Here is a 13,218-nt window from a genome sequence, read left to right on the forward strand (position 1 = left end):
GACTCACTACGTTAATTCAAGACCACTTCAACTAGTTACTGCAACACAGTCAAAACGTTGAGAGCAGTAAATACCTTTTTTTACATAAAATTGTTTATGTCGAGACTCGATTATCTAAACAGAAGGGTTTAAAAATAACTCATTTTATTGATTTAACTTTTAATGCACTGTATAATATATTTTGATTATTACTTATATCTAGTTTACACCATTTTTATAAATTACTACCCTTATATCTAGTTTACACCATTTTTATAAATTAACATTTAATGCTAAATTCTGTGTTCAAGCGTCATCGAACAGCACTTCATCGTGCGCCAACAACGACACCGCATGCGTTCCTATTATATTATTCTAGTCTAAATTTTGTAACTCCAATTATTCAATTTAACAGTTTTACAGTCCAGCATTATATTTTATATTAATCATCCTTTGATATTATTAATAAAGGATGATGAATAAAATATAACAGTGGTCTTTACAAGTGTCATTACGTTGGTATCGTTACTTGCATTCTCTGCAACGTTTTTTTGTTATTCGTCTTTGTCAGATATAACATTATTAATGATATCAGCTACATCTTTATTTTCAACAATACTCACATGATTACCATCCAATAAGTGTACAATTACAGAACTGTCACTAAACTTATCCAGACCATAGTTGTCTTTACATTTAATAAACGGATAAGTATCTTTTGGTCTCATAAGTATAATTGGGGATTGGAGCTTCTTAACATCATTCAAATTGTGATTTAGTATTACTTTTATACGATCAAAACTCACTCGGGCTATACATGAGATAAATTCTTTGGAGTAGTTTGTTTGAACTGAAGACACTTCGATAGCATATTTGATTTTATCTTCGTATTTATCAATCCCGTTTAGTTTTTGTTTTAAAGTTTTAGTGATATCATTGCTTGGTACTATCTTGTTAATAGTATGGCAAATTATGCTGTTCTGAATTTGGACGTCATTATTGAAGTTTAGTATCGAAGTAGTTATAGAGTAGAGGAATTCGGGTGATCCGTCCAGACAGAATACTGCTCCCTTGTAACCTGCAAACAGATATTTTTAACTAATTATTAGAATAACTGTTATCAATAAAACAGGGTAAACTGGATATATTAAACTTATGTCAAGGATAGACATTGTGCAAAATCGTCTGTATGGGTACTTGGGTTTTGCATATGCCTTTCGCCAAATAGCTAATGGTAATGCATTGAATAACATGACATGGTGGCCTCACTGGTAACATCTGCTAATATTAGTGTCTGAATCTTTGATGATGGTACAATTATTCAACCTCCACCACGAATAAATTATAAAAAAGACGAAGGATAAAGGCAAGACAATAATGATGACACACAAGAAATCTTACCTTCAGATTCTAACTTGGCTGCTAACTCTAATGTAAGGAGACATCCAAAGCTGTAGCCAAGTAACCAGAATTTGGATCGGGGTTCCAAGCAGGATATGGCTAACTGCATAATAAAAATATAAAATTATTTAAGGCCTATTGATTGCTAATTTGTTCTTGCTATACAATAATATATTTGAATTGATTGAGATAGACATTGTAAATACTTGTCTCGTTATCTTATCGGGTATATTAGTCTCGCTCGATTATATTTCGCTGTTCATTTTTAAATCTAACATGGCAGGTATGAGTCTACTGCTGTAACTTGGATTACTACGGTTACGGTTACAAAATACAGACCTGATATAGTCGTTCCACCATTTCCTCGCAGTTTTCGTTCACATGTTCGATTCCGAGCTGCAATACGCACACTTTGACCTGGAGTTTACGGCATAGAGGCTCCAATACTGCAGCACATCCTTCTAACCCTGGCAGCATAATCATCAGTTTTTCATTGACAGCTTCTATTTTCTGCAATATGAAAATACAAATAATGTTTACCACATATTTATTTATTCAATAACAATTTACATTATGTTTCAAATTATACAACATATGTTATAAAAATAATAAATACGAGTGTAACATTATTTAAAGCAATACATCGTACGAGTTATACGAATTAAATTAAATTACATGAGTATATTCTCGTATAATTTACTATAAAAAAAAGGAAAAATTTGTTTGTATTGAATAGGCTCCGAAACTACTGCACCGATTTGAAAAATTCTTTCACCATTAGGAAGCTACACTATCCCTGAGCATCATAGACTATATTATATTTCCAAAAAAATTAGGGATCCTTACTAAAACTCCAATAATGTAACCCAATGTGTAAAAATTACATAAAAAATACCTAACACTTAATTTATATCTTCATTCATCTTAATTTATAATATAGCATTTTTTAGAAAATATCTAGACCGATGCAAGCAATCATGACGTGACAAATGTTTGTACCGTGCGACTATATATATATGAAGAAAGCATTCCAAAATCCATTTATATTACATTCCTATAAACAATCCCGTTAAAAATGTTGTCTAAATAAAAATGTTACGTACTTCAAATCCATCGCTGACCAATGTCGGCATGTAAATGATTGGTTTATTCACCAATTTTTCTTCCGCAAAGTTTCTTAACAAAACTTTCAGACCAGCGGAAGCTTCTACTTCTGTGTTTGGTTTAGTTACTGCAGACGGGATGTTTCCACATTGAGTAGTTATTTCCAATAATCTGAAATATATTTTTATTTTAAGAATCACTCGAGAACTACTTTTAAGACTCACCCAGATTTTATACAAATAACTACTATAATTGGTAGGGAATGCAATTAAAAAATACTGACGCTGCTACTCCATGGTACTAACTTTCTAAAGGTAAAACATTTTTTTTTAATTTTAAGTACTTATTGTACTTAAGTAAGTATCCAAATAAATAAATAAAATAAAATCATTACGTTTAATAATAATTTCTAAAATAGAGTCTTATTAAATAGAGTCTAAATTAAAAATCGTAATATTCTTAATATTTATCCATTAATATGACTAAAATGTAACGTAGGACGACTTGGCACTTGTGGAGCAAGAAAATACAAGGCAACGGCTAGAAGCGAATAGTTGAAGATTAAATTCAGTGGCGTGTATTAGGAGATACCTATCTATATTCATTAAGAGATTACAGTGACAGGTTGACGAGAGATGACAGAATATAAGATTGAAATACCCTTTTTATCAAAGGGAATAGCAAAGACGATGACTGTAATTTAAGGTTAACCATTGCCCATATATAAGTACCAGAACCATACACATATTACATCATCACTCATCAATTTATTACCATTCCGGAAGATAAGGTATCAAACCTCTTTACCTGGCAAATGTTATAGTTCTTATGTCTTGAGCGGTGAGGAAGACTTCGAATTCTCTTTCAAGAGTTTGTTTGATCTCCACAGCTGTTATACTGTCCATGCCCAAGTCAGCCAGAGAGACTTGTTGAGATACGGTTTTCAGATCATTAATACCTATAAAAATAAGAATATTATTAATAATAGAATTGTTTAATTGTGCTCTTAAAATAATAAGTACTTAGAAAACATCTACGTAATGTACATAAATATGTTTTATTGTGTGTGTTTAAATGTGACCTTTTTGCTTAAAGAAATCTCTCACTCAATAATAATCGTGAAAACAGAAATTACATATTGTGTATTCTTACTGTTGTCTTTGGCAACTTTAACTATTTTTTATTTCTAATCATCTAAATTATATTTAGGAGTTATTTACTTATTTCAACATCTAATTAAAATCTAATTAATACCCATAATTTGAGCAACAGCATCCACAATTGTCCCAAAGTTGGCACTTCTAGTCTTTTTTTCAGCTACTAGCATTGAAGAAACAATAGGAAAATCTTGTTTCAAGAACTTGTCTAAAGTCAGCAAACAAGATGATATCCGTTGCTGCAGAGTACCTCCAATCTCTAATTGTATATCTTCATCTTGCATATCAGCTACTAGACCGACCTGTAGGAAAAACTTATGATTATTTATTTACGATGTGATTGCTAGGGCTGATGAGCTGCTATCCGATGACAAATCTACCGAAGATTCTCCTAAAGGATCTCTTAATTTAATGAAATTGCCAACCTTTACTTTCCTATGACCGCTCCTTTGAAAATTGGCTGAAGTAAAGGGATTGTTACCTATTACTAATACATATATCCTAAGAAATAAGCGCAATACAAAAATTGAAAGTTTTGTTTTGCGCTTATTTCTTAGGAGCGCGCTTATCTAAAATCATCATTGATGAGTTGCGCTGAATTAGTTACAATACAAAAATTGTAAACGGGTATGATAATAATAGATTATTAATTCATAACCACGTTAAAGCATTATTTTCAATCCAACCATTAACAAAGGGATCACCAGAGTTATTGAAAAAACTCATCGACACTGTATTTAAGAATATTAAAAATTCTCGGTGGATCTACTGAACGTCTAGACACGCTAATTATTTATATAGTCGTTTCAATTCTACTTCATTTACTTACGACAAAAATCATCCCATATTACTATCAGGCAAACATCAATTTACCATACTACTGTTTCGTGCGGAACACAGACGTCTACTGCACGCAACGCCACAGGCTCTCTTGTATGCGATATGAGAAGTATGGTGGCCGATTGGTGGCAGAAATACTTCCAGACAAACAGTACATAATTGTGCTAGATGCGGTCGCTTTCGTGCTAAACCGCTAACACCTCTTATGGGTAATCTTCCTGTGCAACGGGTAACACCTGGATTTCCATTCATGTGCTCTGGAGTTGACTATATGGGTCCAGTTTATATTTTAAATCGTAAGTGCCGAGGTGCACGCGTTATAAAGGCATTTATTGCAATTTTTATTTGTTTTACTACTCGCGCAGTTAGTTTAGAATTAGTAGGTTATTTGTCAACAGATGCGTATTTATTAGTTCCCAAATGCTTTATTTCTCGCCGTTGTAAATCTTCTGATATGTTTTCCGACAACGGCAGAAACTTAATAGGATTCATGAATGGATTTCTAAATTTTCTCTCTGATTGTTCGCGAGATATCATTAATTACGCTGTTAGTAAAAAAAATAACTTTTATCTATACCTCCTTATTCTCTTCATTGGGGTGGTCTGTGGGAAAGTGGTGTGCGCTCATGCAAGAATGTCTTGCGGAGCGTAGTCGGTAATTCGCATTTAACATATGACACAGGTCGAAGCTGTTTTGAACTCCCGTCCTCTTAGTGCTATGTCTACAGATCCTCAAGATTATTATCCCTTACGTCCAGCTCATGTCCAAGATCTCACGCCATCAAATTTGATACAATATCAACGGGTAGAACAAATACGCCAATATTTCTGGACAAGGTGGTCTAAAGAATATACATCCGAGATGCAAACAAGGAACCAATGGAAAACTCGCCAAGCAGACCTGAAGACACCTTAGTGCTCATCAAGGACGACCACTTACCTCCATTAAAGTGGCGTTTAGGACGCATCATTTCTACAGGGCAAAGACGGTATATCAAGTGTCGCCGACATAAGGACGGAGACCGGCATCGTCAGGCGGGCATTCTCTAATATATGCCTTCTTTGAAACAAAGCAGAAGAGTTGAAAGTGGAATCTTTCAAGACCGGGGGCATGTTAAAACAGTAATAGCAAATGTGAACACTAATAGAGAGGATGGATACTCCACCCCTATGTAATTTAAAAATGTTTATGTTGTTGCAAGAAACGCTTCAAGAGAAGAGGTCTCTTCCTTGCTAAAAATAAAATTAAGAATAAATAATTATAAACATCTAAATAATATGGTTAAGTCATTATTGATCTTACATCGCCAATAGCACCCCACTGCACAGCTAGAGCTGGTAATCCGTGCTTCTTTCGTCTTTCGCAGATCCTCTCCATAAGAGAATTCGATAGACCATAGTTAGTTTGACCAGCGTTACCGCGACCACATGACACTGATGAGAATACTACAAAATTTCTGTGGAACAATATTAAAATTATTAAATGTGAACTTGTAAAGAGCATGGAGGCAAACAACTGAATAAGGGACGGATGGACTATGTGTATGATACTAACTTTTTAGCATTCATGGATTCACCATGCGGGTGTCGGGTCCATCGTGTGGCCGAAAGGGAAACTGCGAGCACTTCTTAGTTTTAAGAGGTCTCTTTGCCGACGTATGTCAACATTCACCGCAGTAGAAGCCCGTTAGTGTAAGTTTAGATACACATTCTAGTATAGAACTTACTGCAGTTATATATAGGCAAAGCTCCCACGTCAAACGTATATATATTAATCACATAGCCATTTTAGGATGGAATTAATAAAAGTAAAGTAAGCTTAAATACAGTGATTGGTGACGATTTATGGAAAAGGAAGACATACTGCGGACTATAAATAAAACGACAGGCAATAATACAACTAATAATGATTAACTTACTTCAGTCTTGGACATAGTATAGTCGAAAGTTTGTCTAAATGCAACGTAACTAGTGCTTTAGGTGCAAAAGATATTTTAAATGTCTCAGCAGTTTGATTCTGGAATATGGCATCTTTCAGGATAACGGCAAGATTGAAAATGGCTTCAACGGGACCCATATCGTTCGCCATCTTTAGCATTTTTTCACATCCAGATTCGGTGGTAACATCATGAGAAGAAATTTGCACGTCAGCGCCGTATGATGCCCATGCTCTGTCAATAATAAAATATCATGAAATATATGTAGTTTATATTTATATGTATTTGAGTCCAACAAAGTCAAGGAGTTTAGCACTGCTTTGGACAATTTTGGTTTATGAAGTCTGATGTCGGTAAAATTCGATCTAGAGATCTTATTATTAATCTGAAATGTAAGGATAGATAAATTAATTAGATTATTTTACCTTAGTCTATAAGATTGATAACCATTGCTGATTCCCTTACGAGAAGCTAGGAGAACCTTTCTTGCGCCTCTCAAGATGCACCAATCAGCCAACTCTAGGCCAAACCCTCCCAAACCGCCTACAATGACGTATACATATTCCTCGTTGCACATGTATCTATAAAAAGAATAATTTCATTCAATAAATTAATATTGCTAATTAGTTTTGTCCTGAAAATTAGTTCATTAGTTGTTTATAAGTAAAGTCTAAGCTAGACGCTATTATATTGCGCGCCTGATTGATTAGGCTAATTTGCAGATTTTTCGACATTGCATGCTCTTCACATCAGTTTAGTTTGTGGAAATATTGGACTATACTACCGGGTCACGCTTTTTGCAAATTTTGTTCGGACAATTTACAGTGTTGGAGAGTTTGGCCAGCGGAACACAAACATGTTGACCGAACTACGTTAACGAATAAAATTTAGCATGTTTTAGTGATATCTCTAAAATATACAGTATCCCTATATACGAGTATAACCGAAAACCGATTATATTAGGAATACTCAATATTCGCAAACAACATATAAACAAATATTAAACAAACAAACGGTGGATATAAATATTGTTTCAATAAGCACAAAAATCTATTTTACATACCTAGGGATTGCTTCAATAGGGAGACAAGTAGGTTTCGTATATACATTTCGCTCCTCATCTCGTATTTTAATGATTATCTGTTCAATATAGACTATTATTAATTAAATTTAACTGAGAGTGCATCGTTTACAACTACCAAATCTGAGATAGTAGTTATGTATTAACTTATTAAATTTTTTGCTATTGATATATTATAATCTACAGACAAAAAATTTGGTTTTTGCGTAAAGAATATTACAGCAAATTTTACCTTTCCTATGTGTTTTCCGGCCGCCATATAGCGGTATGCAGTCTCAATATCATCCTTTTCGAATGTACAATAAGTCAATGGACGAACGGCTCCACTATTTAGACCCGATAAAATAAGTTCGTACAACATCTGTAAATAATAATAGATATTAGTACTACTTCCAGAAATATTAATGTGACGACGATATGTGATTATGGATGGATGTTTGTTACTCTTTCATGCAAAAACTACTGAACAGGTTTTAAGGAATCTGTACCGTAATACATCAGAATAATAGGCAATAAATTTCACGCGGGTGAAATCACGGGCACAGATAGTTTATATATATAATAGTAATTGTTTCGCCTATCTATTTTCACACCAGGTTTCGTACATGGTAAATAAATTTATCTTATACAGGAACTAGCGAGTATTCTATTCTTATTTATAACTTCCACTACATTCATTACATTTCAATTAAATAAATAGATGTAGATGAAATTACCACAATTTGCTTATATTCTTTCGATTGTTCAAATATGTGGTCCAATACAATGCCATGGAACGACAGCTCCTTGTGAGCGACGTCGAGATACGTATTGTTGCTGATATCGTATTTGCCAATCTCGAGGAATCGTCCGCGATAGCCAAGACACCTGACCGATGCCTGTGAAATAAATTAAACAAAGAAACAAACTTAATTAATGTCACATTGTCCTCTGAACAGTTAATGGTGATAGTCCTTAAAAATGGATTTTTTAAGATGAATCCTAATGCTCATATAATTTAGGATTTACTTCATTCGCCGATGAAGCTATATTTACACCCCTATTTTTTAATAGCGACTTTAATTAATATGGCAAAATAACATTTGCGGAGTCAGCTAGTATAATTAATATAATTTATGATTAACTTTAGTTAATCTGCTGATGGCGCTATTCTTAAAATGACATCTGATTCAGATGATGATCATACTAGAATTAATGATGATAACCAGTCCATGCTGATTATATTACATCCATTGGATTTGGTTCTTTAACCGAATTCGAAAGATTTGGTTACCTTGCTTACAGTTGTTTTCTTTGCTGCAGCACATTTAGTTTTAATAGCTATAGAAATTTATTGGTGACTCAAAAGAATGCGTTTTTTAAAATGGGCTATATGATTTTTTTTTAAATAAGTACTACTACGTACTAAAGATACAATGTTTAAGATATACAGTTAATTAAAGATCTTACATGAAGTTTATCATCGGACAGCGAATTCAGCACCAAATCCACACCTTTGCCGTTGGTTTCTCTGCGGATCATATCCTCAAAAGATGTGTCTCGGGAGTTTCCAATATGGCTGTCTGTTTAGTAACAAAATATGATATATTTTATTATCCTGTATTGTTTATGAGTTTGTATAGATAAGTAAATAAATAACCCTTGACTTAATTAACAGAGCTCCATCTAGTGCCACGGTAAACACATATAAAAACACACGGTAAACATACATTGAAAACACCTAAATCGATTCAAATATGAGTAATATATAGTTACCAAATTTGGACTCAAGTCATGTCCCCATAACTAGCAATGTAAAATGTCAGATTGTCCTTCATAAAACTATTCTAATAAATACCTGGAAATTCGCCACGATGGGCATACTGAATTGGTCTTACGCTCCACTTATTGTCTCCTTCTGCTGCTCCGCCAGCATATACCGTTAGCACACGCAAAACCATATAAAAATATGACAAACAAATGCAGTTACCTACATGCGGAAATGTGGCTAATCAAATATAACCTACAACTTTGGATAGTGCAAATACAGTATAAATATAAGCAAGAAACAACCAAGGTTAAGGTTGTTTTTTGCTTCTCTGTAAAATTTGTGAGTCCATAAGCCAAGTCTATACGTAGTAATATTTGAATATGGGATTTTGACCTTTAAGTTGCGGAAACAGTTTCTTGATGAAGGACCTCTTCTCGGGTGTACTAACAGTTGTAAACACCTCCAATCCATAGTGCAGTGCTAAATAAATTGACGCCTGTCCAACTCCGCCTGTTCCGGCATGTATAAGGATGATGGATGAAAGAGCGTGTATTTATTCAAAAATATCATCGATTTTTTCTTTTTAATAATATTGGATTAGTGCATGGAATCTTAGCTGTAAAGGCCAGCTGTGGCAAAATTTGGAAAAAACAACATCGAATCGCTTTGCATATACACGAGTATTAAAAGTTTAAACTACGGAAGTTATCAATTTTTTTCTTATATACTATTCCTCTATATCTTTGTTTTAATTAAATATAACTTTTAAAATCAATAATTTAAAAAAAAACAAAGATATAGAGGAATAGTGTGTAAGAAAAAAATTGTAACATACTCAATTGACAAAAATACTTACTCATTAATAAATAAATATCATATAAATAGTTCTGGATAATTAACACAGCGCCATCTAGTCCCACGGTAAGCAGAGCTTGTTTTATGGTTACTAGACAACTGATATCAATACTTAGATATTATTTTTTTACAAAGAAACACCTAGACTGATACAAACTCATCAATAGAAATTTTTGCACCAATAAAAAAAGAATCACAACACCCACCATCGCATAGTAGGCAGTTCCATATGTCACTGGTATAGTTGCAGCCTCTTCGAAGGTGAATTCATCAGGGATATAATAAGTGAAATTCTTATCACTTTCCACCATGTTAGCTATTGCGGAGTTTTTCAGCATGCACATTACCCGGGAACCACTGTTCAGGAAATTTCAATATTTTAATTTACTAATTTGACAATTTTAACATACTAAATTTTGAAATGACTAATCCCCTTTATATTGTCCCGTTTTCTGTTCTGTGTAATTTAAAGGGTAGTCTGGAAGAATCATGAGTTGAACATCTCTGTTCTCAGATTACTTCTCTACCTTCAGTGACTACCATAAGTCTTTTAATAAATAAATGCCAGTTTTGAAGAGTCTACATAAAATGTACATATTGTATGAAAGAAATATTTAGAATGATATTATAATATTTCATGTATATAATGTCCTGGTCAAGGTCGATGTTTTGTAAAGCGCTAAATATCCGCTTTTAAATAATATTATCATTAATAACATATTTTTTACATAATGTTAACGATAAAATTAGAACTGAAGTACAAACTTCTGTGTGCGTCCGACGATTTCGAATCCTTGCACACACTCCTGAGCAAGTCTGCCGGTGGCAATAACGTCAGCTGTCACGCGACCTGTTGCTATCATAATGTCACGGAAATTGACAGCTGCACAGTACACCTGAAAAAGAAATCAGGTTTAGAATTTGCATATTTTTAAGAAACTTCTATTAGAGGCGTCTTTAGAAATGGAAAACATGCCTGCGGCCCACCTAATTGTCGTTGTTGCACTGCCTAAACTACACCCTAAAGCAGAAATACGGTTTAGAAAGCTGGACGCTTGACGGCTGACTAAGAAGAAGTAAGACTAAGATACTCACGCAGACGAGCTCAGCTTTACTTTGTAAAGTTTAGAATATATAAATATATTTACTAATTACGAAGTAAAAATTTACTTTGGTAAAGCTGAAAGTGACTTCTACTCAGCATATATATTTCAGGTGATGTAAAGTCACTATGCATTGTGTTTTATCAATCAACTACATTTTTCCAGTAATATTATATATGTAAATTATAGATACAAAAATAATAATACGAATAAGTACTTACATGTACAAGAATGCTATTAGGATTTTTAAATGCCACGTCCTTTCTGATATGTCCTTCAATCCAGCTTAGAGAAGACAAGTATCCAATAGTTAAAGTATTTACAAAAGCATGGTGAGCCTGAACTCTATCTAAATTACTGAGGAGCAAGTGACGATAGCTGACCCATTGTCCCTGTATTAAAAATTGTTAAATTTTGTTAAAAAAAACTTATTACTACCTTCCGATGGTCACGAGTTCGGTTCCTCGCACGTAGGTATTCATGATTCATTTTATTATGATTATAGTATTGGTCTGGGTGTTTTCTATATACGTTATATATGCATTTCTAAAAAAATTAATGCCATACTGCTTAGCTTGAGATTGGATTACGCTGTATTAATGTTCATGGTTATTATTATATTATTATATATGTCATAAATATTACAGTTATTATTTACATTTTGATACACGTTGATAGCTAAATCCTTTTGTAATTGTTTTTTATAAAACATCAAATTATGGTCAAATGCAGGAGCTGCTGGGTCAGTTATTAAAACACCAGAAACAATTTCACCGCCTGGTTCTCTTCTTAAACAATTTACAAGTCCCAGTAGACCATTAATGCTTTCGTTTTGAGTATAAAGTACAATTCTATGAGCAAGCTTAAGTTTTTCTTTAACTATTTCCACCCACGAAAAGTCATCATCTGCACTTTCTATTTTTACGTACTCAGCTAACCGTGTGATTATACGTTTTCTTAAAAGAATTAAATATTCCGAACCAATATTTTGCATTGTGATTATATCGTATGCCTTTGATTGTTGATTGGGATCTGGACGGCTTTTTTCTCGGCTTATAATGAAGCATTTGTCTCGAAGAGTAGCTGCAGCCTGATTTAAGACCTGCAAAGTAAAATAGAATAGATGTTTTCAATTGATTGATAATGGACTTTTGTAGTTTATGATTAATGCAAATGTTTTAAATTTATGGAACCAATACGCTGCTACGAAATAGACTTGATAAAAAAGGGCGGTACAAATGTCGACAGATTAGAATTAGTAATAAGAGTAGACAATATGGTTAAATTAGCAGTTCTATAAATAGACTTACAGATTCCCTTTGTAATAGGTTAGCTCCAACGAATAAGACTGCATTAGATTCTCCACTGAGTTTCTTATTTTCTACAATTATAGGATTTGGCATTTCAATAGCCTCATCACATATTAAAAGCAATTCTGACTGGACTAATGGTATATCACCAAGGATTTTGTAAATTTCTTCTGTCATAGGTTGTAAGCCATTATTCTTATATTCATCGTCAACCAGTTCAATGCTCTTTACTTTGTATGTTGGTACGTTTTCAAGAATCATTTGAATATTCGCTCTGAGGGTGTCCTGTATCTAAACAAAAAAAAAATTCATACATAATAATTGATTATAATATTTTAAAAAATAACCTACGAATTTCATACATATTATTTAACCATTTTATATTCAAACATAAAAATTTACCATTTCCCATTTTACTAAACCTCATCGGGTTTATGTTTACCAATTTACCAAATTTAAAACATACATGCAATAAGTAAAACTAGTTTTAAAATTTATAACTTTAAACATTTTTCTAAATTATAAACTTACCAATCTGCTTATTTTATCTGATTAGACTTATAAATAAATACCTTCATCTCGTTGTCTTCAAAGTTAGGAATAAATTTGTACTTTTCCAACACAGGTTCTCCCAATGGTACCCTTTTGGGAATTGGTGCAGCATGTAGACCTCTAATTTCAACACCTCCAGCCCTAGAATT

General features: G+C 33.2%; 1 protein-coding gene across 1 annotated transcript in view; it reads right to left on the minus strand.

Annotated features, from left to right (window-relative positions):
• Positions 1-142: 142 nt before the first annotated feature.
• LOC131843574 (fatty acid synthase-like) overlaps positions 143-13,218 on the minus strand; it is a 29,427-nt gene continuing 16,351 nt past the window's right edge. Inside the window, exons 22-41 of the mRNA XM_059192246.1 lie at positions 13,090-13,210; positions 12,518-12,808; positions 11,866-12,309; positions 11,429-11,599; positions 10,870-11,000; positions 10,299-10,461; positions 9,643-9,796; positions 8,949-9,061; positions 8,216-8,377; positions 7,732-7,860; positions 7,482-7,558; positions 6,844-6,999; positions 6,401-6,652; positions 5,785-5,938; positions 3,739-3,943; positions 3,292-3,442; positions 2,484-2,655; positions 1,720-1,890; positions 1,381-1,483; positions 143-1,057 (exon numbers count right to left, since the gene is read on the minus strand). Of these exons, the coding sequence (XP_059048229.1) occupies positions 534-1,057; positions 1,381-1,483; positions 1,720-1,890; positions 2,484-2,655; positions 3,292-3,442; positions 3,739-3,943; positions 5,785-5,938; positions 6,401-6,652; positions 6,844-6,999; positions 7,482-7,558; positions 7,732-7,860; positions 8,216-8,377; positions 8,949-9,061; positions 9,643-9,796; positions 10,299-10,461; positions 10,870-11,000; positions 11,429-11,599; positions 11,866-12,309; positions 12,518-12,808; positions 13,090-13,210 (3,844 nt within the window). The 3' untranslated portion in view covers positions 143-533. The remainder of the gene's footprint in view (positions 1,058-1,380; positions 1,484-1,719; positions 1,891-2,483; positions 2,656-3,291; positions 3,443-3,738; positions 3,944-5,784; positions 5,939-6,400; positions 6,653-6,843; positions 7,000-7,481; positions 7,559-7,731; positions 7,861-8,215; positions 8,378-8,948; positions 9,062-9,642; positions 9,797-10,298; positions 10,462-10,869; positions 11,001-11,428; positions 11,600-11,865; positions 12,310-12,517; positions 12,809-13,089; positions 13,211-13,218) is intronic.

Source organism: Achroia grisella, unplaced genomic scaffold (assembly GCF_030625045.1).
Source record: "Achroia grisella isolate CSIRO2021 unplaced genomic scaffold, CSIRO_AGI_Agris_v1 utg319, whole genome shotgun sequence".
In the NCBI taxonomy this organism is placed as follows: domain Eukaryota; kingdom Metazoa; phylum Arthropoda; class Insecta; order Lepidoptera; family Pyralidae; genus Achroia; species Achroia grisella.